At 46.2% G+C, this 21,247-nt stretch overlaps 1 protein-coding gene across 2 annotated transcripts in view; it reads left to right on the forward strand.

The window, feature by feature from the left end:
- The first annotated feature begins 876 nt into the window (after nucleotides 1–876).
- Nucleotides 877–21,247, forward strand: part of RTN4 (reticulon 4) — a 40,424-nt gene continuing 20,053 nt past the window's right edge. The window contains exons 1-3 of one of the 2 annotated variants that reach the window (XM_058802247.1): nucleotides 877–1,393; nucleotides 15,085–15,145; nucleotides 15,935–18,360. In XM_058802247.1, coding sequence (XP_058658230.1) covers nucleotides 943–1,393; nucleotides 15,085–15,145; nucleotides 15,935–18,360 — 2,938 coding nt within the window. In that variant the 5' untranslated portion in view covers nucleotides 877–942. The remainder of the gene's footprint in view (nucleotides 1,394–15,084; nucleotides 15,146–15,934; nucleotides 18,361–21,247) is intronic. The other variant, XM_058802244.1, reaches the window with a different exon arrangement.

A 21,247-nucleotide genomic window follows, 5' to 3' on the forward strand; every position in this document is an offset into this window, starting at 1 on the left:
CCCTTTCTCCTTTCATTTTTCTTTTCCTTTCCATTCTTTCCCGCAGAAGTTGTACAATTTACATTCATACTCTAAAGAGATGATGAGATCTGTTCTGTTCATGGGGTTGCCTTACACTAGTACGGGTGGTTAAACAGGTTTATCTCTTCTGACAATGTCTTCTCTCTGGTTTTTTGTCAGACACGGGAAGGTTTTTGCATCATGTTTTGGTTAAAACTTCCATTCCCATCGGAGGAAGGCGCTGGCTGGCTCCGCTTCCCGCCCCAGGGGGATGTGCCTGCGGTGATCGGCGCGGTGCCCAGGGAACAGGATCGGGACCGGGACGGCGCCTCACTGTTCCCGGCCCGCAGTGCGGCGGCACCCGGGATGGCCCGGGATCCTTCCGTCACATCCAGGGTGAGAGAGGCCGGGCTGGGGCGGATCGGTGCCCTGCGCCATCCGGGAGCGCAGCCATACCCGGCTCTTTCTGGAAATCGCTGAGGGTTTCTGGCCGCTGTTTAAAATAACAAAAAAAGAGAGAATGACACTACTCCTGCAGAGGAGAGCGGTGAATCACGCCGTGCGCCCCCAGGCTGTCTGTCACGGGGGGATGGACGGGCCCCGGGCCGTGCCCCGTCCCCTTCGCCGCCCCACCCGCGTTCTCCGCGCTGAACTTTACCCGACTTCTCAGCCCCTCTCCGCCAGCCCTCGGGCCCGCCCATCTGATGCATATTCATGAGGGGCCACGCCCGAGCCTGCCCTTCATTGGCTGCTCCTAGCGATATCCCGCTCCCATTGGCTGGGGCCGCCGCCGCTCCGGGCGCTGGGCGGGGCGGGCGCGCCCGCGCCTCCCGGGCGGTGACTCACAGGGCGTGGAGTGCGGGTCCCGCAGCGGCGGCGGCAGCGCAGCCCGCGCCTCCCCCCGCTCCCGCACTACTCATTGTTCCGCCCGCTCCAGGCACCATGGACGAGCTGGACCAGTCGCCCCTGGTCTCCTCCTCCTCCGGGCCAGCCCGGCCGCAGCAGCCACAGTTTAACTACCAGTTCGTGCTCGACGACGAGAAGGAGGAGGAAGAAGAGGAGGAAGAGGAAGACGAGGACGAAGACTTCGACGAGAAGCTGGAGGTGATGGAGAGGAAGCCTGCCGCGGCTCCCGCCGCAGCCCCGCAGGAGCGGCCGCCACAGCTGCTGGACCTCGGCGAACCCGCCGAGCCGCCCCGCCCCGCCGCTCCGGAGCCGCCGCAGCCCGACTGGAGCCCCCGGGGAGCTGTGTCCTCTTCCTCCTCCTCTGCCACGACGCCGTCCCCCGCGCAGGAGCAGGTCCCGGCCCCCGCCCGGCCCGCGCAGCCCCAGCCGCCCAAGCCCGAGCCTGCTGTTGTCCCCCGGAGCAGAGGGTCCTCCTCCGGCTCAGCTGGTGAGTGCTCCCGCCCCGGGCCCCGGGAGGGCGGCGGCCGGCCGGGTGAGCCTCCACCGAGCCGCTCCGGTCCTCGAGCCCCGCTGCCCCGCCGGGAGGTTCCCTTTGTCTGCCGGCCCTCGGCCGCCTCCTGCGGCATCGCTCCCTCCCCTCAGCCGCGCTCGGGCGCGGCCCCGCTCCCCGCGGCCCCGCCGCAGCTCGTGCTGGAGAAAGGGCTCCCCCTCCCCTTTCTTTCTTCCTTTTTTTCTTTTCTTTTTTTTTTTTTTTTTCATTATAATTTCTTCTCTTTCCCTCCTCCTCCCCTCTGTGTTATGCTAATGGCGGGAGGGGGAAGCGCCGCCCCGGCCGCCGCCTCGCACATGGGCCGCCCGGGGGCGAGGCCGCCGCCGCCGCCTGGCAACGGCCGCGTCGCGGCGGGAGCGGGGGGCGAGCCCGGGCTACCGGCCGAGGCCAGAGACAGCGGCCGTGTCCGGCAAACCGGCCGAGCCCCGCGGGGACGGCCCTGCCCGCGGTACCGGCCGAGTCCCGAGGGAGCGGCCGCGCGGCTCCGGCAGCTTCTCTCCCGGCGCAGAGCTCTCCTCCCCTCGCCGCATTGTCCCAGGCACGGTTCCCCCCGGGCGGCCCGGCACTGCGGGTTTGGGCGTGGGAGAGCGGGGGAGGAGGGAAACATCAGATACTTGTAATCTTACTCATGTTTAACACAGCGCCTGGAGGGAGGGGCGAGGCGAGGGACTGCGGAGCCGCCGGCCCCTCCACCTGGCCGGCACGGCCCTGCGGCCGCAGCCTGCGTGGGGACGCCGCGCCCCGGCCGCGGACTGCGGGGCTGAGCCCCGAGAGGGAGCCGGTGACCCGGGGAGGAATGTGCGGTAGCACAAAGGGAGACCGGGCGGGCTGCTCGCTGCTCTAGGTGTGGCAGTCCTGGAGAGGAATGTCAGCCTCGCGTCCTGGATGGCCGCGGCTTAGCCACGGCTGTCGGCTGGGGCTGCTCCGAGGCGTCGCCCCGTAATGTGGGGGTTCGGCGGAGCACGGGGCTGTGGAGCGCAGGGCGTGTCACCCCAACAATTGCTGGTGCTGCCCGATTGCCAGAGCCCTTCTCAGGTCTAATCCGGGAGCTGACCCGCATGACTAATGCCTTGCATGCGGATTGCGAGTGTGCTTTGGCTCCACTTCCCCTTAATTCAAAGTAAAGGAGCTGACTTGAGGCCACTAGAACAGTGAAAAGGGACGAATTCAAGCGCCTTGAGAGCGTCATGGTGTGCGCTTATCTTCATTGCTGTTGTGGTGTTGGTATGCTGTAAAGATGCAAGATTTCAATGATAACTAAACACCACAGTATCAGGAGCCATGATACTCAAGATCTAATTAAAAAGGAGCATTTGGAACAATAATTTTTCAGAAGGCCTGTTAAAACCCGAATTTCGTTTTTTTCAGGGGAAGTTTCACAATGCATTTTATTTGCATGTGTGATGGGACTTTATGGTTACTTGTGCTATTGTCTTTCACGAAGCCTACTTTGTTTTGTATTTCTGGGAGCTCTCTATGTAGTAATATGCCAAGGAGATGAATTTTTTTTTGTTTCCACCATTTGGAGGACAGATGATGACAAAAGCTTGCAACAGACTGAAGAGGAGGGATTCTATATGATGGATGAACAGAATTTTTCCTAGGCGTGTTCTCTGAGTGGAGCTCTGGGTGGTTTAAACAGAACTGAATGGAAGAAATAGGATCTACCAATTCATGTTGCTTTAAAAAGGAGGGATGAAAGCATGTTTTCTGGAAGTGATTTGGTTTTTTTTCCCCTCTCTGACCCCTGAAGGATAAGGCAAAAAGAGCACAGTAATTCCTGAAATAGTTCTGTGTTAGAGACCTAACTGTGAGAATTGCGTAGTACAGCTGAGAAGTGGCATCAAGGAGTTATTTTAATTTGTCAGTGATGATTAATTTAGGGCTCTGAAGTAAGGACTGGCATCTGGGGGAGGCCTGGTTTCCAAAGACAAGGTGTTGTAACACAATGCTCATCTAATGATGAGTTGAAATATTAGAAGCTCTGTACTTGAAACTCCTGGATGAGAGCAAATGATGTTGATAAAAGCATGGCCAGGTTATCTCACGAGTGCTTTGGCCTTCTCAGATGCAGGAGCACTTAGTTCCATCATGTTAAATATCCATTTAAACATCAAATATTTGTTAGTTTTGCATTTAGCAGTGGGTGTTAAATCCGTCTGGGTCAAGATTTTTGGCTTGGTTTCAAATGAGTTCTCTCTCAGTCATGCTGGAGACTTGCAAAATGAATTTGCTGCCTGCAGCTGGTGGCGGGGTGGCCGTGGCAGGGACAGCCACGTGGCCCTGTGGTTTGCTGTCTGCAGAGTTGTTGTTTCACTTACTTTGAGCTCTGCTGTTTGAATTTTAGGTCTAACTGAAGAATTGCAATTCACAGTCTAGAAATTCTGAAAAAAAACCTCTTCATATTTGAAATCTAATGCTTTCATTTATGAGGATTTGAGGCAAATAACTTTGAAATTCTGTTTCCAGGAGGAGGAGAGTCTGGCCTGTAGCAGAGAATAGTAGGGTTTCTTTTATCTGCAACAATTGGCCATGGTGCTGCCTTTTGGCAGTGGAACAATAGCAAAAATGTATTGCCTGCTTGATGGCCCATTGAAATGGATTTTATGTATATATGGAGGTGTTTTTTCAAAAGAAAACCTTTGTAATTGCTTTTAGTTACGCACTTAAGAGTATTCAGTATCATTGTGACATAATTATATATAATGCAAGTCTCTGACAGGGTAAGAGCAGCCTACCCTCTGAAGAGCTAATGTAAATATTTGCAGGAGGAGAAAACAAGCAGGAGCTCTGCAGTCAAACTTGGGTTCTCCTGAATGATTTCTGGGGTTTTGTACTTGCTGTTTTGTGAGTAACAGAAACTACAGTTCTGCCGAGATTACTGCTTAAATCTTCTGATTGCCTGAATTTACATAGGGTACAAAAAAAAAAAAAAGTCAGAGGTAGTTATACATGGTCAAAGTAATACCCCTTTTTTTGGCTGGCTGCCCACAGTAAGAATGACCATGTACTATGATGATAGGTACCACTTTGCCTCTTCAAGGCCCAGATTCTGCAGCACAAGGAGGCTCATAGATCACTTCTCTGGAAGAGGCTGCTGTGTTTGGAGTTAAGCTGCACTTACCAGAAGGCTGAACATGAAATCCACCAGACTGGCCCTAGGCCAGCATGCAGAGAAAATAAAGATGTTTCCTCGTTTGTCTGCTGCCTTCAGCTGACCTGGGTTAAATACATATGCAAACGTTGTGGAGGGCCAGTTTAATAATTAGTCTTGCCTTTCCATGTGATTATGAAGGATTTTTCCTTTAATTCATCCGTGCTGAGGAGAGGTGTCAGGAAGGTTTGGCAGCCAGTGTCATGCAGAGGTCAGCAGAGCTGCCTGGAGCTGTCCCTGGCCAGGCTGAGCTCAGCCACAGGAGGTGCTGAATGAATGCAGATCTATACTTGCTCTGCTCAGCCCAGTGAGAACCTTTTACCCTGCTCATCCTGCATTTGCATTTGATCCAAATTCTAAAGCAGCATATCTGCTCCTCAGATTTCTTTCTGTCGTGCTGCTGTGTCTGCATGGACTCCTTCAGAGGAGTTGTGTGCATTTTAAGCACAGGATGCAGCATGACTTGGAAAAAACAGAGCTGTCCTTGGATGCTGTCACTGCTGACTTTCATTTGCACCCTTCTTTTATTAAAATATGTACCCACTGATCTTCAGTGTTTCTCTGAGGTGCAAGACATTTTCTCTTCCCAGGTATAGTCAGCAAAGCTCTAAGGGAGGTGTTCATAACCTGGGTTATCAAACTTAGAATGTGATTAAAAAAAATCAGCGATTTGACTGCTATAGTAAACCTTCATTTTCATATTTCATGTTCCCATCTTGGTGAGTTCAACAAAGGATCATTTTATTTATTCAGTTTTATTCATTGTCATGTGCAGTGTCTAGCACTGCTGTAACTGAGCTGGTGCAAGAGTTTCAGAAGCCAAGCAGCCCTGACTTCTGTAAGCAGGAGTGTGTGCAAGGACAGTCCTGCCCAGTTTGGTGTGTTTGCTTTGTGTGTGTGTCCCTGGACTCACTTTCCAGGATAAAACCACACAGCTTCCACCTACCCTGTAATGATGCAGCCCTCAGGGAAGTTTTGGATTGCACTGGGAGTTTTCCCCTTGGAGATGAAATCCTCCAAACCACGGTTTAGGAGGCAGTGAAGAGCTGCTGTTTGTTTGCCCTCCTTCCCCTCCTCCCAGCCTGTACTTAGGGAAGTTTCCAGCATGGCTATGGAGTGGCCACTGCCTTGTTGCATCACCACTGGTGGCCACAGAACCTCGTTCTTATCTCACAGATAACCAAACCAGCAGCCCTTGTGGAAGCTGAGGGGAGTGTTCAGGATTCCCAGTCAGAGGTTTTCTCAAAGTTGCTGGGAAAGCAGATGTTGTGTTCATTTTGCTTCCTCCAGTGCCCAGAATTTTGGAGAGCACTCAGTCCAAGAGCCTGGCTGCTTAGAAGGAGCCATTTAGGCATCAGTCTTCTTACCCCTGGAGCTCAGTTGCCTTGCTGCTGGAATTCTGGGGGGCTCTGGTGGTGGCCACACAGTTCTGAGGGGATTTTGAGGCTGTTTGCTGTTTCCATGCCCATTCTGCCACACCCAGCTGCTTGATGGGTCTCCTGTGATCCTGGCCTTTGTGTGCTGGGAAGGAACAAAGGGTGGGTAACCTTCAACTGGAGCTCTTGGCGTGCTGGAGTTAATTTCTTTGTTTTCTGTTAATATTTTGACAAAAGCTTCTTTTTGTTTGTTCTGGTTTCTATAGTAATTATGAAACTCAGATAGAAAAATTAGCAAAGGATAGTTCAATCTGAAAATGTCCTTTGGGTACTAGTTTGGAGGCAAGGAAGCAGTTCTTGGTTTTTTATTGGCTAGAAAATGGAAAGCAACTTGGAGCTTGCAGGTAAATTATCTTAAGATATTCAGAAATGCTTATACATGAAGTAGGAGGAAAATTGTGTAACTCTCAAGCTGCTTTAGAAATGAAAGGGGGAAAAAAAGAGCTATTATTGCCAAGTAAAAATAGTGAACTGTGAGACCTCAGTAGAAAAGTAATGTTTTAATGCAGTTTTTAAAAAATTTCTTTGTTTATGATCTAAAATAGAAATGGCTACTGTGTATGCTTTGGGAACACTGCATATTTCCTACTTATTCTGCAGTCTCTGTTTTTAGGGCAGCACAGGACAGCCAGAGCTGAGATCCTGCTCTCCAGACAGATGACATGCTTGGTGGATGGCTTTTCTAATTGGCCTTTCCATCAATAAGAACTATTACAACAGCAATAAAATAATGGCCTTATTAATATTCACAAGGTCTGAGAAAATCAAATTATCTCAGTAGAATGTTTTTTATCTTTCAAATGGAAATAATCAATCTGCTGCCAACTGTAGCTATCAAAATATGAAGATTTTAAGTTAGGTTAGATTTTATGTTTTTAAATTACTAATTTTCCCCATGATTTTAATGGTTTAAACTCAATTTGTTGCTTTCTGATGAATAAAGAAAAAATACTTTTAATTTTATCTCCCCTCTCAATGTAGAAGTGTTGGGAATACCAGTTTAACCTCCATGGTTTTTCTTGGAGACTGGCTTTGTGTCTGAAACACTCCCAGCTTCTACTGGCAGCTTTTTAATGAGCAGGGCAATCATGTCATCAGCTCCATCAGCTAGGGAGAATATGTTAGTTAAGATGTCTTAAATGAGACACAAGACTGAGATAAATATAAACTTTCCTGTTGCCAGTTAAAATGTTCTCAGTCTGTCAAAATCCTCCTGCTTATCCAGCCAGCACTGCTTGGTGACAGTTTTCCTTGAGCCCTGCTCTCCCCTTTTCTGACAGGAGAGAAAATTCCTTCATGCCTGTGTCTGTGTGTCCCCTGTGTGTGGCAGGAGAGCAGTGCCAAGGAAAACAGACAGGGAGATGTGTGAGGCCTTGCAGGGCAGCCTGGGGCTCTGGGCAGAGAGGAACAAGGGAGCAGAAAAATGGCACTGGTGGCACAGAGGCTCCTTCTTTGTGGGCTTCAGCCAGGTCTGCTCAGAGAGATGGAGTTAAAGGGCTTTAAACCCAAGGCTTCCTTTAAGGATCACAATGATGGACAAGAAAATTGGGGTTTCCCTGTGTATTTAAAAAAAAGAAATGGTTGGACAAAAGCTCTATTGACCAAAATCTACTGTTGATACCTGATCCCCTCGGGAGTCAGGAGGGCATCAACACTCTGAATCTTCATGTTCTTTTCCCCTTTAATTAAAAGATATTCTACAGATACTGATGGCTACACCAAGTCCATGTTCTAACTCCCTATATCTCATCCATCAGACATCTTGTGCACCTTTTTTTTAATTTTGCAGACTGTAAGCACTTGTATCAGAGATGGGTTTAAAATGCTTTAAACCCAAGGCTCCCTTTAAAGATCACACTGATAGATAAGAAAATTGGGGTTTCCCTGTGTGTTCTGTTTTAAATGACAAAAAAAAAAAGAAATTTTTGGGCAAAACCTGTATTGACCAAAATCTATTGTAGTGCTGTTGATACCTGATCCCTTGGGAGTCAGGAGAACATCAAGATTCTGAATCTTCACATTGCTGTTCCCCTTTAACCAAAAGATATTCTACAGATACTGATGGTTACACCAAGTCCAGGTTCTTACCCTATATCTCATCCATCAGACATCTTATGCACCATTGTTTTTATTTTGCAGACTGTAAGCTCTTGTGTCAGAGGCTTGTCACACAAGATAATGTGTTGGGAAGAGATGCCAAAAGAAATCAGTAGCATCTCATCTCTATTCTTTAAAGATTATTTTAGCTAATAAATACATTCTTCTGCAATGATAAGGTTGCTCATCTAAATACTGCTTAATTTGTTTAATTGTGGGGAAAGCAGGGAAAAATCCATCTGTACAAATCAGTGAAAGGGAATCTTATGATTGGTATAATCTCTAAAATTAAATTGGATAATGTCTGCATAATGATAGGATTTGCATGGCTCTTTAGCCCTCCTGCCTTTGAATAAGTTCTGATGTAATTACTCTATTTTTCTGCTTTGTGGCACTGCCAGAACTCAAATTTCTTTTTGTTATTTCAACTTATGGTTATAGTGTCTGGGTCTTAAGGAAGAGTTACTTAGTTTTTAGAGGAATTATCTAGGTTTTTTTGGTTACAAGTGTTGCCAAAGACTGAGTACTTGGCTAGATTGTTTCTTTCTGCTTCTTTTTAATCAAACACATTGAAACAGTATAAATTGATGTCTGTAAATGCTGAATCTGGGAATGCTCATGTTTTAGATGGTTCTGAATTAAGGTGTTGCTTTGCTATTATTTGATTTATATATTAAATATAGCTGTGATTGTGGAGTGGGTATTTCGGGCCATCAGAGGGGCTGTGAACAGTTGGGGTTAATTGTGGACACCTGATTTATATATTAAATATAGCTGTGAGTGTGAAGTTTGTATTTCAGGCCATCAGAGGGGCTGTGAACAGTTGGGGTTAATTGTGGACACCTGATTTATATATTAAATATAGCTGTGAGTGTGAAGTTTGTATTTCAGGCCATCAGAGGGGCTGTGAACAGTTGGGGTTAATTGTGGACACCTGACTTCAGTAAAGGAGGCTTTGCCCACCACCTGATGCTAATTTGGGTAATAAAGCAGAATTTCTGTGCTTGGAGCTGGTGCCTTGCAGGGGGAAGGTGCAGCCAAGGTGTGTGGTACTGAGCTGTGCCATTTCCTCCTCCCTGAGCTTTGGGAGGAGACCAGAGCAGCAGCAGAACAGTTTTCTCTTTGTTCCTGAGAGGGTTTCACTTCCTCGTGGTGAGCTCCTGTGGATTGCTGGGCAGGGAAAGGTACGTGCATCCTGTTCGTGGGAATCCTGTGTGCTCTTGGTCTGAGAGGAGTGAAAAGTTTCTTTGGAGCTGAACTGTGAGACTTTTTTCTCTGTTTGTTTAATTTTGCTAACAAAAGATGCCTGATAAAATCCTGTCCTTGCTGTGAGGGGTTGAGGGGTGACACTCAGTGGATGAGGGACTTTTAGCAGAAAGGGGCATTTGAGAACCACTCCCTGAAATGCTTTGGGTCCTGTCCCTGGTGTTACTGACCTAAATGGTTACAAGAGTGAGGTGAGAATGGTGGCTGTGACTGAAGTGTTTATTGGCCTTTTAGGAGCATCGTGGTGGTGGGTTCTTAATGGCAATTGTAACAGCGAGCATTGTGACAGAGCCAGGATTAATGTCCCTTCCCTGTGTCCCTCTGTCCATGCTTTGGTTGGCATTTGGGTGTTGCAGGGGACTGGAATTGCCTTTCTTTCCACTAAATAGCTGCTCAAAAGGAGAAGAAATGCCCACAGCTCACCTCTGTCCCGGTGCTTTGCAGGGACAGCTTGCCTCAAGTGGAGCTATTATAAAAGAGGAGAAGCTGTGAAATTGGACCATGTAAAAATGATATTGGAAAAAAAAAAATTTGTATAAATCAGTTTGATTATGGATTTCTGCTTAGACAAGAAGAAAATGTTATTTGCTGGAAACCTGTTTGCAGAAACAGACTGTTTAAAATGCTCGTTTGAACTTGTTTTCTTCATGCACTTCAAATGGTGCAGCCCAACTCTCCCTGCAGGTGCTGCATGACTCCACTTTGCACTAATTGCCATGCAGGGCTGGAATGACCTACAGCTGGGTTTGTTAATGATCAAAGGTCTGGTTCCTTTTGTGATCCCAGCTGTGATGCCCTCAGGGTGTCCAAAATGGAGCTCCATTTTCCCCTCTAAATCTTCAACAATTCCCATCCTCTGTAGCAGCTTGCACACTTTCCTCCCAAGATTTCCAAATAGTTTCCTAAACTTGAAAATTTTCTTTAAAAACTTAGACCTGTGACTAAAAAGAGCCAAATGAGAAAAACTAATGATTTGCTGTGACTCTGCAGCCTGATCTAATGATGTGAAAAGTTGCTATTAATAGTTAATGTTCTTCATCTTGAATGGTTTAAATATTTGGTGAAATCCCGTATTTAGAACAATCACATCATAACAGGAGATGATTTAAATGGAGTTTGTGTAGGCAGCTACTTTTCTCAGGAAATTCTTGTGAAGTTGTGTGCCCTTGTTTTGTACTGCAGTAGGAAATTAGGCATCTGAGAACTTGAAATAATTAACTTTTAAATGGCCACGTGTGTTGCTAAACAGCTTGAGCTAGAAATGCTGCTGGGGCAGCCTCCACTGTGGGCACATGAGCAACTTGGTTTGCATTGAAGGAACAATTTGTCTTTCATATCTGCCCTGGAGGGCTTGCTGCAAATGGAACTTTTCCATAACTTGTGAGTCATGTCACAGATGCCATTCCTTGGGGTATTAATTTCCCCCTGTTTTCCTTTATTGTTAAATATTTATGTTAACAGGAGAGGCCTTTCACAATGTCCCACTGTGGGAGGTCTGTAAGGCAAAAGCAGTCCCTGGCCTGTTAGTTGGTGTCTTGCTCATTTCCAAGGCTTGCAAAGGTGAAACGGATTCTTAGACTCCATTTTTGCTCATTTTGTTTTAAGACTAGCAGGCATTTTCCAGCAATCTACTCCAGGAAGTGGTTTTGGAGCTGTGGAGGCTGAAACTGCCACCGAGCACCGAATGCAGGTGAGGCTGGCTCGGTGTTTGTGTGGGTTCTGTCTGCTCCAATGCTGAGCTCACACACAAACTGAGGAGAGCAGCAGAACAATGAGGCTGTGTGAGCACAGTTCTGCTGCTGCTGACTGGAAGGAGGCTCATGGAGCAGAGGGAAGGGTCCTTCCCTTGCACAAATCCAGTGAGGAGGGACAGGAATTGTTCTGGCTCAGTTCTTATTTTCTCTGACTAGACTGAAGTCCTCTGCTTTCCTTTGGCAAGTATGTTTCTTGGGAAGAAAAAAGGCTCTTTTCTCATAAATTGCTTTTCTTGGAATTGTAGTTTACTTACTTAATTTTAAACATTTTTCTCTGGACATATTTGCACATAACTTTAATTTCATTAGTTGTGTGAGAAATCTCCATTTATTTCTCTACTTTTTATCTGAGATTTTGGTATTTAAATGCTAAGTTTTATGCTGATAATGCCAGCATCTTGTAACAGCATCAGCAGTTAGTGGGAAATCAGCAAAAATGAAAATGAGGGTTTAAAATTACACATCTTTGTCACGCTGGTGTCAGGTTCTTTATTTTTAAACAACACTGAAATCTGATTCTCATTGAAGGACGTTGTGTTTTAGCTGAAATCATAATGCAGTTTTAAAATATGACACTTCATGCTAATGAAAGAAGCAACAGGGCTATTTGTGGGTGATTTGTTTTTTGGTTTTGGGGTTTTTTTTTAGGGAATATTTAATTTGCATAAATCCAAGGTAAAATTTACAGAATGCTTCTGGTTAAAACCAGGCAGGCAGTCAGGCTGAGTCTCTAAAGTTCTCTCTAGGAGCCATCAATTGGAGTGCTTCAGTAACTCATATAAAGTGGCACCACTCATAAATAAGAGGTCAGCCTCTCTCTTGGCTGCAATGCTGAAAGTACTTTACTAACTTGCACCATAATGAATTTTTGGCTGAAAAACTTAGAGTAAGAACTCTTTTCATGGCGATTGTGTTCATTTTGAGGTCTCATTCTTCTGTGTTTCATGAAACAAAATCGGTCTTCTGCTGGAAGTGTTAACTGAGCAGTTCATCTTACTGAAGGAGTTTTAGTTAGGATTTGTAAAAAGTTATGATTTGTTTTTAGTTATGATTTGTAAGAAGATCACTTAGATTTGTTTTCTGTATGTATAGTGAAACTCACTTTGTATGTCAGTTAAGGTGTTTTGAATATCTACTTCTGCTTGACAATATTGTTGCTCATAGCTTGATGTGTTCAGAAGTTTTTTTACTTGGTTCTGTTGTGTTGCTTGTTTGGGTGTGGTTTTTTTTTTTTTTTGTCACCTAATTTCTGCCATTGAGATGCAAATAGGAGAAGCCACTGCTGGTGATGGATCCTGGAAGTGTCCTACTTACCCACAGAGCTGTGTTCTGAGAGGTATCTACCTGCACATGGGAGGTGGGGATGCTCCAGCAGTGTCAGTGCTGGGAACAATCCCTTTCACCATGTCACTTCAATTGCCCTCTGCAGAGAGCTGTGCTCCAGTCAGCACCGAGGCTGATGGGGACTTGTCCTACTCCATTTTCCCTGCTTGCCTGGAGGTGTTACACAGGGCCCACAAGGGCAGCAAAAATCCTTTCTTTTTCCTCTGAGCAGGAAAAATGCCTTTGTGATGTGGGTGGTTCTCCTTGGCTGGTTGGGAAACACTGCTTTTATGTAATCTCTTTTCACACTCCAGCCATGTGTGGAAAGTAAAGTTTGGGTGTGGACATAATATCTTTCCATTAAGAGAACCTGGGAATTCAGTGGCTGGCATTGGGATTTTATGGGACTGTGTTGGGTAAATGGAAGCCACACCTCAGGAGGAGTTTTTGCCTTGTGCTGTCTAAAGGAAACACTGAAAAATGAGAGTCCCTGCTCTTAAACCCAGTGCCCTTCCCCAGAAACTGAAACCTCTGTCTCTGAAAAGTGTTCAAAAGACTTCAAATGTAGAATTTTTGGTAGAGATTGCAGCTGGCCTTTGGACAGGAAGAGAGCAGCACTTTTCAGGGATGACTTGTGTGTTTTCCCCTTCACCTCCTTGTCCCTCAGTGGACTCTGCTATGTTTGTTTGCCCTTCCTCCTGCATTTCCAGCACCTCCTCTCCATTGCCTTGGTGTTGGTTTCCCTGGAAGTCCCTTTTCTGTTGGTCTGTCTGGGTTTCTGGTCACAATCTGGTCCCATCAGGTCCATCCTGCTTTTTCTGCTGCCCCGAAGTTCAGACTCCTTCCAGTACACCTGGGATGATGTGGAGGAGGGTGAGTGTGGCTTCAGGAGAGGTGAGGGCTGAGGAGCAATCTCTGCTTGTGGAAAGGATCCTGGTGAGCCAGTGCAGCCCAGAGCTGCTGGAACAAAGGGCCTGCAGTGAGTGGCACTGGGTGTAGCAGGTCTGTGGCTCTGTGTCACGTCCCCATCAGTTGTCCTCCAGTGTGGGTTTTGTCCTTTAAAGCTTTGCCACCATGGAGCTGTGACACTGCTTTAATGTGCTCTAAATTTGGAATTGAGGTTTCTCTCTATATGGTCCTTGATCGAAAAATGTAATTTTTAGAAAAGTGAGCAGAAATGCCTTTGGCCCAGCAGGAATTGAGAACCCTTCTGAATACCAAGGCCTACACTCAGCTTTATTTCTTACTCTGTTTTCTGTTGTCTTCAGGTGATATTTATAATCCACAAAATACAGCAAGAGATAAATGTTCTGTGAAACAAACCCAACGACTGTATAGTGTGACAGGAAATGCAGGTTGTGAGGAGACTGGATTTTTGGAACATTGCTGTTGGGATTAACTTGATCGAGCCAGACAGGTCATGAATGTCTGCAAGTGGCATCACTTCAACACAAGTCATGGTTTAGTGCCAAAACACAGCTTAGCTTAATGCCCTGCCTGACTGGTTATTATGTATGTGCTGCTGCAACTACCATATTTCTCACCTCTTGCCTTTCATCTTTTAAAATAAACTGTTTCTATTATTCTTTGCTTTTAATAATAATAAAAAAACAAGCCAAAAATATCCCCATCTCTTTTTCAGTACTTGATTTTGTCCAGGCAAGTAGCAAAATTAAAGATTGTTGGTGTCTGTACTGAGAATAAAAATCTAAGTGCTTTAATATAATTTTTTCTCTACTAATGCAATTGATGTCAATTGCAAATATTCTTTACCAGCCTCAATGTGAAAACTTTATGCACTTTTCAGAATGAAATAAATTTGCCTAAGTGATGGTGTTGTCATATCAATGTAAAGCCAACAGGCCATGATGGACCTGGGAAAAATACTGGTGGCACAGAAATGCAGAGAAGGACTGGTTTTGCTTTGCCTGTTTCCTCATGATGGCTGATACTGCAGCCTTGAGTGGAAACTGGAGAACTGGATTTGTCTTGGGAGATACTGGGCTTAAAGCAAACTCAACAAAGCCAAATACTCTCCTTGAATCATGCCAAAAAAGGCTTTAAAATAACAGCTTCCTCTGGGGGCTTGTCTGTAGAACACCAAAAGGAAAAGAGTAAAGCCATAAGGCAGGTATGGCCCAGAATGGCTGTGCCTGAGCAGTGCTGTGTCTGTGGGGTGTTTCAGAGCTTGCTTTAGTCACTGAACTTTCACCAGTGTCTGGTGGAGTTTGTTGGGGCTGCTCTCACACAAGTGTGGGGGTGTGAGGAGAGCTAAGTGAGTGTGCCCCTGGCAATGGCAGCTGGCAATGCCCAGTGCTGTGCCAGGGAATGGAAATAAGAGTGGCTGCCAAGGAGTGTCTCACCCTGTGGTTGGTCACTGGCTTGGAGGGTGGAGATCCCTCAGTAAAGATCCCATTGTGAATGGGGAAATCTGGGTGTGGGCTCTCCCAAGTCACCTGGCTCTGCTGATGGTGCTCCCTGGTTCTCTTGGGTGTTGGCTGTTGATCTGTTGGGTTTGCTGGGAACTCACTCCTTGGGTGCTTTCTCCCCTCTTCACCCTGCCCTTCCTTCTGCTGAGGTTATTTGTTTGTTTTTCAGATGAGACCCTTTTTGCTCTTCCTGCTACACCTGCGCCTCTGATGCACTCCTCTGCAGGCAAGTTCTTTCTGCTCCCCTTTGTCTGAGTACCTCCTGCCTTCCTGACCTCATTAACCCTTTCCCACTAGTCTGCTTCTACTAAAAGTCAGCATGGGTCCAAGAATAGCCTCTGTCACATTTTTCAGTTTGGATTTTTTGGTTGATCTATTCCAGATTTTAATATTCATTCATTTGTTTATGTGGTAAACTGTTTCATAAACAAGAATTCAGCCATCTGTGAATTCTTGGACCCTTGATGTAGGAGAGAAGTTGGTACTGTTAACAGGTTAATACATCAGAGCATAGTTGCTTTACTGATTTAGCAGAAAGATTTAATCTATAGTAACTTTCTGCAGTATTTTAAAGAAGTAATACTACTGCACCTGTAGTATTGGTTTAGTGGTTTTTATTAAGTACACCATCTACAAATTTAAAAAAGGTGTCAAAAAAAGACTTTGCTGGCACATGTTTGTGCAATATGTTTATGCCCAAGCATCCACACACCCCCTGTCTCTGTCTGCCCTTGCCACCTTCCTGTTCTGGCTTTGTTAATATTGCCCCAGTACTTGTCTGGCATCTTCAGCTTTACTGAGACCTTTGCACTGCATAAAGTTGCTGCTTCTTGAGCCTCTCTGCTAGAAGTGAAGTAGAATAGCTTTAAGTGATAGTGTGTATTTATGGCTCATAGTATCCACGTAGAGCTTGGAGAGCCTTTTAGTAGCTAAAATCCTGTGAACCTGTTGAAAGTTTGCACTGACTTTGAGAGCACTTGCATTCTCTAACTTTCCTTTCTATCCATGGTCACAGAAAGAGTTATGGACTTGCAGGAGCAGCCAGGTAGCACTAAGGCACTGGGGCAAGAGGATTTCACTGCAGTCCCGCGTGATCCTGCTCCTTCTCTTCCCTCCTTCTCTCCTCTCTCAGCTGATCCCTTTAAAGAGCACGCAGCCTTTGGCACCATCTCAGATGCATTCCCTGCAAGAGGCACTTACAAAGAGAGCTCCAGTGAGGTTTATAAAGAACCTGTGAAAAATGCCACAAACCCCTTTCTTGCAGAGGGAAATGATAAAGACATTTCTGAGATGAAATATTCACAATCCCCATTTGCTAAAGAAGCAGCCATTTTATCTCCAGCTAAAGAAAAAACACAGCTAGAGGGCCCTGAAGAATTACCTAACCTGGAGAAAACACCTGCAGAGCAGCTGAAAATGTCTCCAGAATCTCCCCAAGATATATTTGAAAGAAATGAGGAAGATCTCTTCTATAACAAAGACAAGTACAGAGGAGGTGGTGATCATGCTGAAAAAGGGCTGCTGAAAGAAGACCCTCTTAAGAGGGAAGAATATGCAGACTTCAAACCTTATGAGCCAATATGGGAAGTCAAAGGTGCTAGTCATGGACTGAGCAGCACGAGAGAGGATGTTGGAAGGAAGATAGACGCCAAGCTGGAGAGCAGTTTGGATGACAAGTATGGCGTGGGTAAGCTGACTGTGCAGAAGGATTATGAAAGAGACAGTGAAGGCAGTGCTGAAGAGCCCTCCTTCCCAAGCACCCCAGAAGCTGTAAAAGAACCTTACATCACTTGTACTAAATTTGACTCTTCTCCAAGTCCTGGTGGTAACAAAGGCAAATCTCTTTCTCCACTAGAGGAAGGCATTTCAGAAAATAGAACCGACGATGAGAAAAAAATTGCAGAGCTGAAAGCTCAGACGGGCCCAGAGCAAGGTGATTTTGCTGCTGGAGCAGGTGGGCAGGAAGGGCAGGGAGCTGAGCCTGCCAAAGCACAGGGGGTCCCACCAGTGTCACCTGACAGTGCCACAAACATGCCCGAGGGTCTCACTCCTGACCTGGTGCAGGAGGCCTACGAGATGCACGACGCAGCCTGCACAAAGCTGGCTTATGAATCCAAGATTGACTTGGTGCAAACCTCAGAGGCAGCACAGGAGACTCTGAAACCCGCGGCACAAATCTGCCCCTCCTTCGAAGGCTCAGAGGCTGCTCCATCGCCCATCCTGCCCGATATTGTTATGGAAGCACCGCTGGGCACCGGCACTGCGGGGGCAGAGGCATCTGCTGTGCAGCTGGAAGCTTCCCCACTAGAAACATTCATGCCCACTGCCAAGTATGAGAATGTAAAAGAGGCTGAGAAACCTCCTGTATACCAAGAGGCAGTGAAGGTACCACTGACACAGGCCCAGGAAGCAAAGGAGACCTCGGCATTTAAGCAACCTGATGATGAGAGCAGCAGCACTCCTGAAGATCTGGAGACTCCTTATATATCTATTGCATGTGACTTAATTAAGGGAACAAAGGTCTCTGGTGAATCTCCTTCTCCATCTTTCACAGAGTATTCCAAGACACCAGTAACAGAAAGCATTTCTCAGGATGTGCCTGAAGACAAGGAACTGGATGGAACCCCATCTCCACAGTTTGGAAAAGCTGGCCTGTTTAATAGCCAAATGATATCTGACTTTGCTGAGGAAGCAAGTGAAGATCCATCTCTCCTCTTAAAAAGTAAATCCACTGAGAGCATTGCAACTGATGAGGAACAGGAGGAGGAAGAACTGGTGGATTCAGTAGCTGCCACAGGCAAGCCTTATCTAGAGTCATTCCAACCTGAGCTGGACTCTTCCAAAATTGTTGCTGCTCCACCATCTGAGCCAATACCTGCAAAAATAGCCAAGGCAGATAAGATTCCTCTTCAAATGGAAGAGCTGGATGCTTTGGCTTATTCAGCTGATGTATCTGTTGCTATGGAACCAAAAACAGGAGATGACAAAGCTCTCTCACCCATGGAGTCTTCCCCAGTCTCAGTGGAAGAAGACTTTGTGATGTTAGGTCATCCTAAAGCTGTTCCTGAGTTTGAGACAGAAGCCGCTGACAGAGAGACAATGCACAAAGATGAAGGTGAAGACATCAGTAAGGTGATGCAGGGTGAGAAGCAGCTGCCTTGCCCAGAGCTGCCCTGTGATCTCTCTGTGAAGAATGTAGAGGTAAAAGCTGAGGAAGATAGCAATGCCTTGAAAAAGTCTTTGGAGGCTGTGGACAGAGAAGTGCCTGAAGTATCCACCATGTCCTTACCAGCCACAGATACCTCACCTTTATCTGCTGAAAAAGAGATAGTCAGTGTAGTAAAACCAGGAGCTTTTGAGAAGGAAGCTGAGAAAGAAGCTGCTTCTGTTAAAGAAAAGAAAAAACCTACTGCTGTATTTTCAGCAAAGCTGAATAAGTCTTCAGGTAATCTGCGTACGCTGTCTTGCAGTTTGCTGATCTGCATAATTTTTAGCTAAACTTAAGCATGCCTTGACTTATTATTTTTAAATCACTTTCTGTAAACTTCTCTGTAGGCCAAGGGTAACAGAAAATGTCACTGCCTGCACTTGTACCTTTTTCATATTCTGATTGCTTTAGTACCTTTTTTCTGTTTATCAGGGATGGACTCAGCATCTCCAGGTTTCTCCTCCAGCTCTGCTGCTCATGGTCTGTGGATGCAGGAATAGGTGACTGCCCACTGCAGGCCCCTCCATGGCTGTCCCCAGGCTGGGCATGGGGTGGCCTCCCAAACTCTGGATCTGGGGTGCTTGTGCACATGATTTGAAGAGGCATTTTTTCCTTTTCATTAACAGTTCAGACATCAGAGTGTGAAACCCAGGAAAATACCCCTGCTGCTCCTGTGTGTGCCTGGAATCTGGAAAAGAGTCTGTGCATGTCTGGCCTGTGGTTTAAACAAAGGGTGAACATGAGGGAGCTTAGTATGCAGGTTACTGAAAAAGTGGTCATTAAGTGTTTTGCAAACACTAAAACTGGTTTCTGTACAGCACAGGTATTAATCTCTGTTTATCTTTTCAGGTGGACTTCCACTTCAGTGTAGTTAATTTTTCTTACAGTAATGTGCAGTTATAGTAGCAGGAAGTTGTAACCTTTTCTCTAAACTGAACACCTCATGAATTCCCAGCTTTGTGTAGACTGGAGGAGTACTTTGCTTTTTGATATTGCAGCACTCTGCTGCTACTTAAGCTTTGACCAGAAGCAATCACACCAAAAAACCACCTACTGCAGAAAGCACAGTGCTCTAAATAGAAAAGCAGGAGCTAGTTTGACTCAGCAGCAGTACTGTATTTATGCAGTAGCTGCAGCCTACAGCTCATAAAATAGGATTACAGAATACCCTGAGTTGGAAGGGAACAGCAGGTGCATGTTGAAGTGAACATCAGTGTTGGTGCCATTGAAATTAATTTGGAAAACAAGGTAGAAAATGTGTTTTTTTATATTTACCTTTGTCATGTCTTCTGTCTCTCCTCCTCTATATGTACTGGTAAGGCAGAAAGGAGAGAGTTTTGCTTTTCCCTTCATTGATAATCTGCACTGTTAAAACTCTTGGTGTGTCTGTGTGTTCTGTGAAGGCTCCTCAGGCTTCCAGCAGACAGAACTGTCTAGAGCAGCTGTATGTCTTGGACTTCATGTCAAGGGGTTAATTGCTTGGAGCTCAGACTACTTTAAAAAAAAGCCAAAGCAAAACACTGCACTTAACATAAAAGCATTTGTGTTAGTTGTTTTAAAAGGAGCCCTTTGGAAGGGTCTTTAATCATGGCATAGATGCAGCAGGCTGGGGGTGGCAGCCCCTCCCTGTGGCTCTGAGGTGACACAGCTGCTGCTGTCCCATCTGTGGGAGCTGCCCCAGGAGCTGCACAGACCCAGTGCCAGAGCAGACAGGATTTGAGCAGTGCCATTGCTCTGCCAGCCATGCCCAGTGCAGGGACAGGGCCCAGCTCTGTCAGTGTGCTGGGAGCTGGGCTGGGGAGCTGCAGCCCCTCACAATTATTGTGTTCACTCTGGAGAGCAGCTGCACTTTGCATTTCTGACAGGCTGGGTTGTTTTGTGTAAAGCAAAAAATTTTCTTCCCAGAGGAACATTTGCTTAAAGCTAAATAGATGAGGATACTAACTCAAAAATGGGCATTTTTTTTCTGGCTTTTTCTCCACACTCTGTTGTGTTGCAAAATACAGAACTGGACTTCTGAGACAAGCCACAAACAACATCAGTTGTCTGCTTTGAATACCACACTGCCTAGGCACAATTTCAGAGTATCATTGAAGAGCTAACAAGGAGGGATTGTTCATCACAAGGCCAAGTGCATTTGTGCATGTGTTTGGCCTTCTGAGTCTACCTTTGTTCTTTGGGTTTTTTTTTTTTTCCCTGCCCATCAGTGGAACTGAAATAGATTTCACTGTGTCTTAAGACTTGTGGAATTCAGCTGGTGTGATGGTGTGACTGATGCTTGTTAAAGCTTTAATCTGAGCTGCCTTACTGGTGCACTTAAATCCAAGGTTGTGGAATGCTTACTTAACAGTGCTATTTTTTGGAAGCTAACCTAAATGCCAGTGTGTTGTAACTTCCCACAGCCCCAGTGGGCTGTGGGGAGCTAACAGGGATTCTAAAAAGGTTGCAGATACTTTTTTGACTTATCCAGTTCACTGAAGCAAATGTAAAACTTTGAAGAGTATCTTGGGTAGAAGGTTTGTTAAATGGTGCCTGGCACACCCTTGGGTAACCTGGACAGATTTAAGAAACACAAAAAAGCAAAAAACACAAGCCCAAACAAAATCAGAACTGTATGTAAAACTGGGACAATTTAAAGGGCAAACAACCCCTGCAACACCAGCAATCTCTGCTGTCTTGAATACAGTGATTTTTTTTTTTCCCCCCCAAGTTTGTATTTCTCAGTAGCTGTTGTATTTGGCTTTGAGCAAACGGCCTCGCTTCTCCGTGCCCCTCCCCAGACCTCAAATTGGCATTCCTGAGCTCCATCAGAGCACTGCCTGCTAAGCTGGGAGCCCCGAGGCAGTTCCCGGGGGTTCAGGTGCTGCTGCCCAGCTCCTGCAGGAGGTGTGAGCACCAAGCGTGGGCAGCCATGGATCAGGGCCAGCCTGGGGACAGGGCTCTGATGCCATCTAGTGTTTGTCACCGCAGTGGGACCTCAGCGCCTGCCGGACGGGAAGGGAACTATCCACCTTTGGAGAATTCCCAACTCCTGAAAGGAGTTGGAGAGGTGAAAGCTCAATATCCACATTCCATATCCCAGCCCTTCTGTTGCACAGCCTTTCTTCTCATACAGATAATTAAT

The sequence above is a fragment of the Ammospiza caudacuta genome, chromosome 3 (genome assembly GCF_027887145.1).
Source record: "Ammospiza caudacuta isolate bAmmCau1 chromosome 3, bAmmCau1.pri, whole genome shotgun sequence".
NCBI lineage: Eukaryota > Metazoa > Chordata > Aves > Passeriformes > Passerellidae > Ammospiza > Ammospiza caudacuta.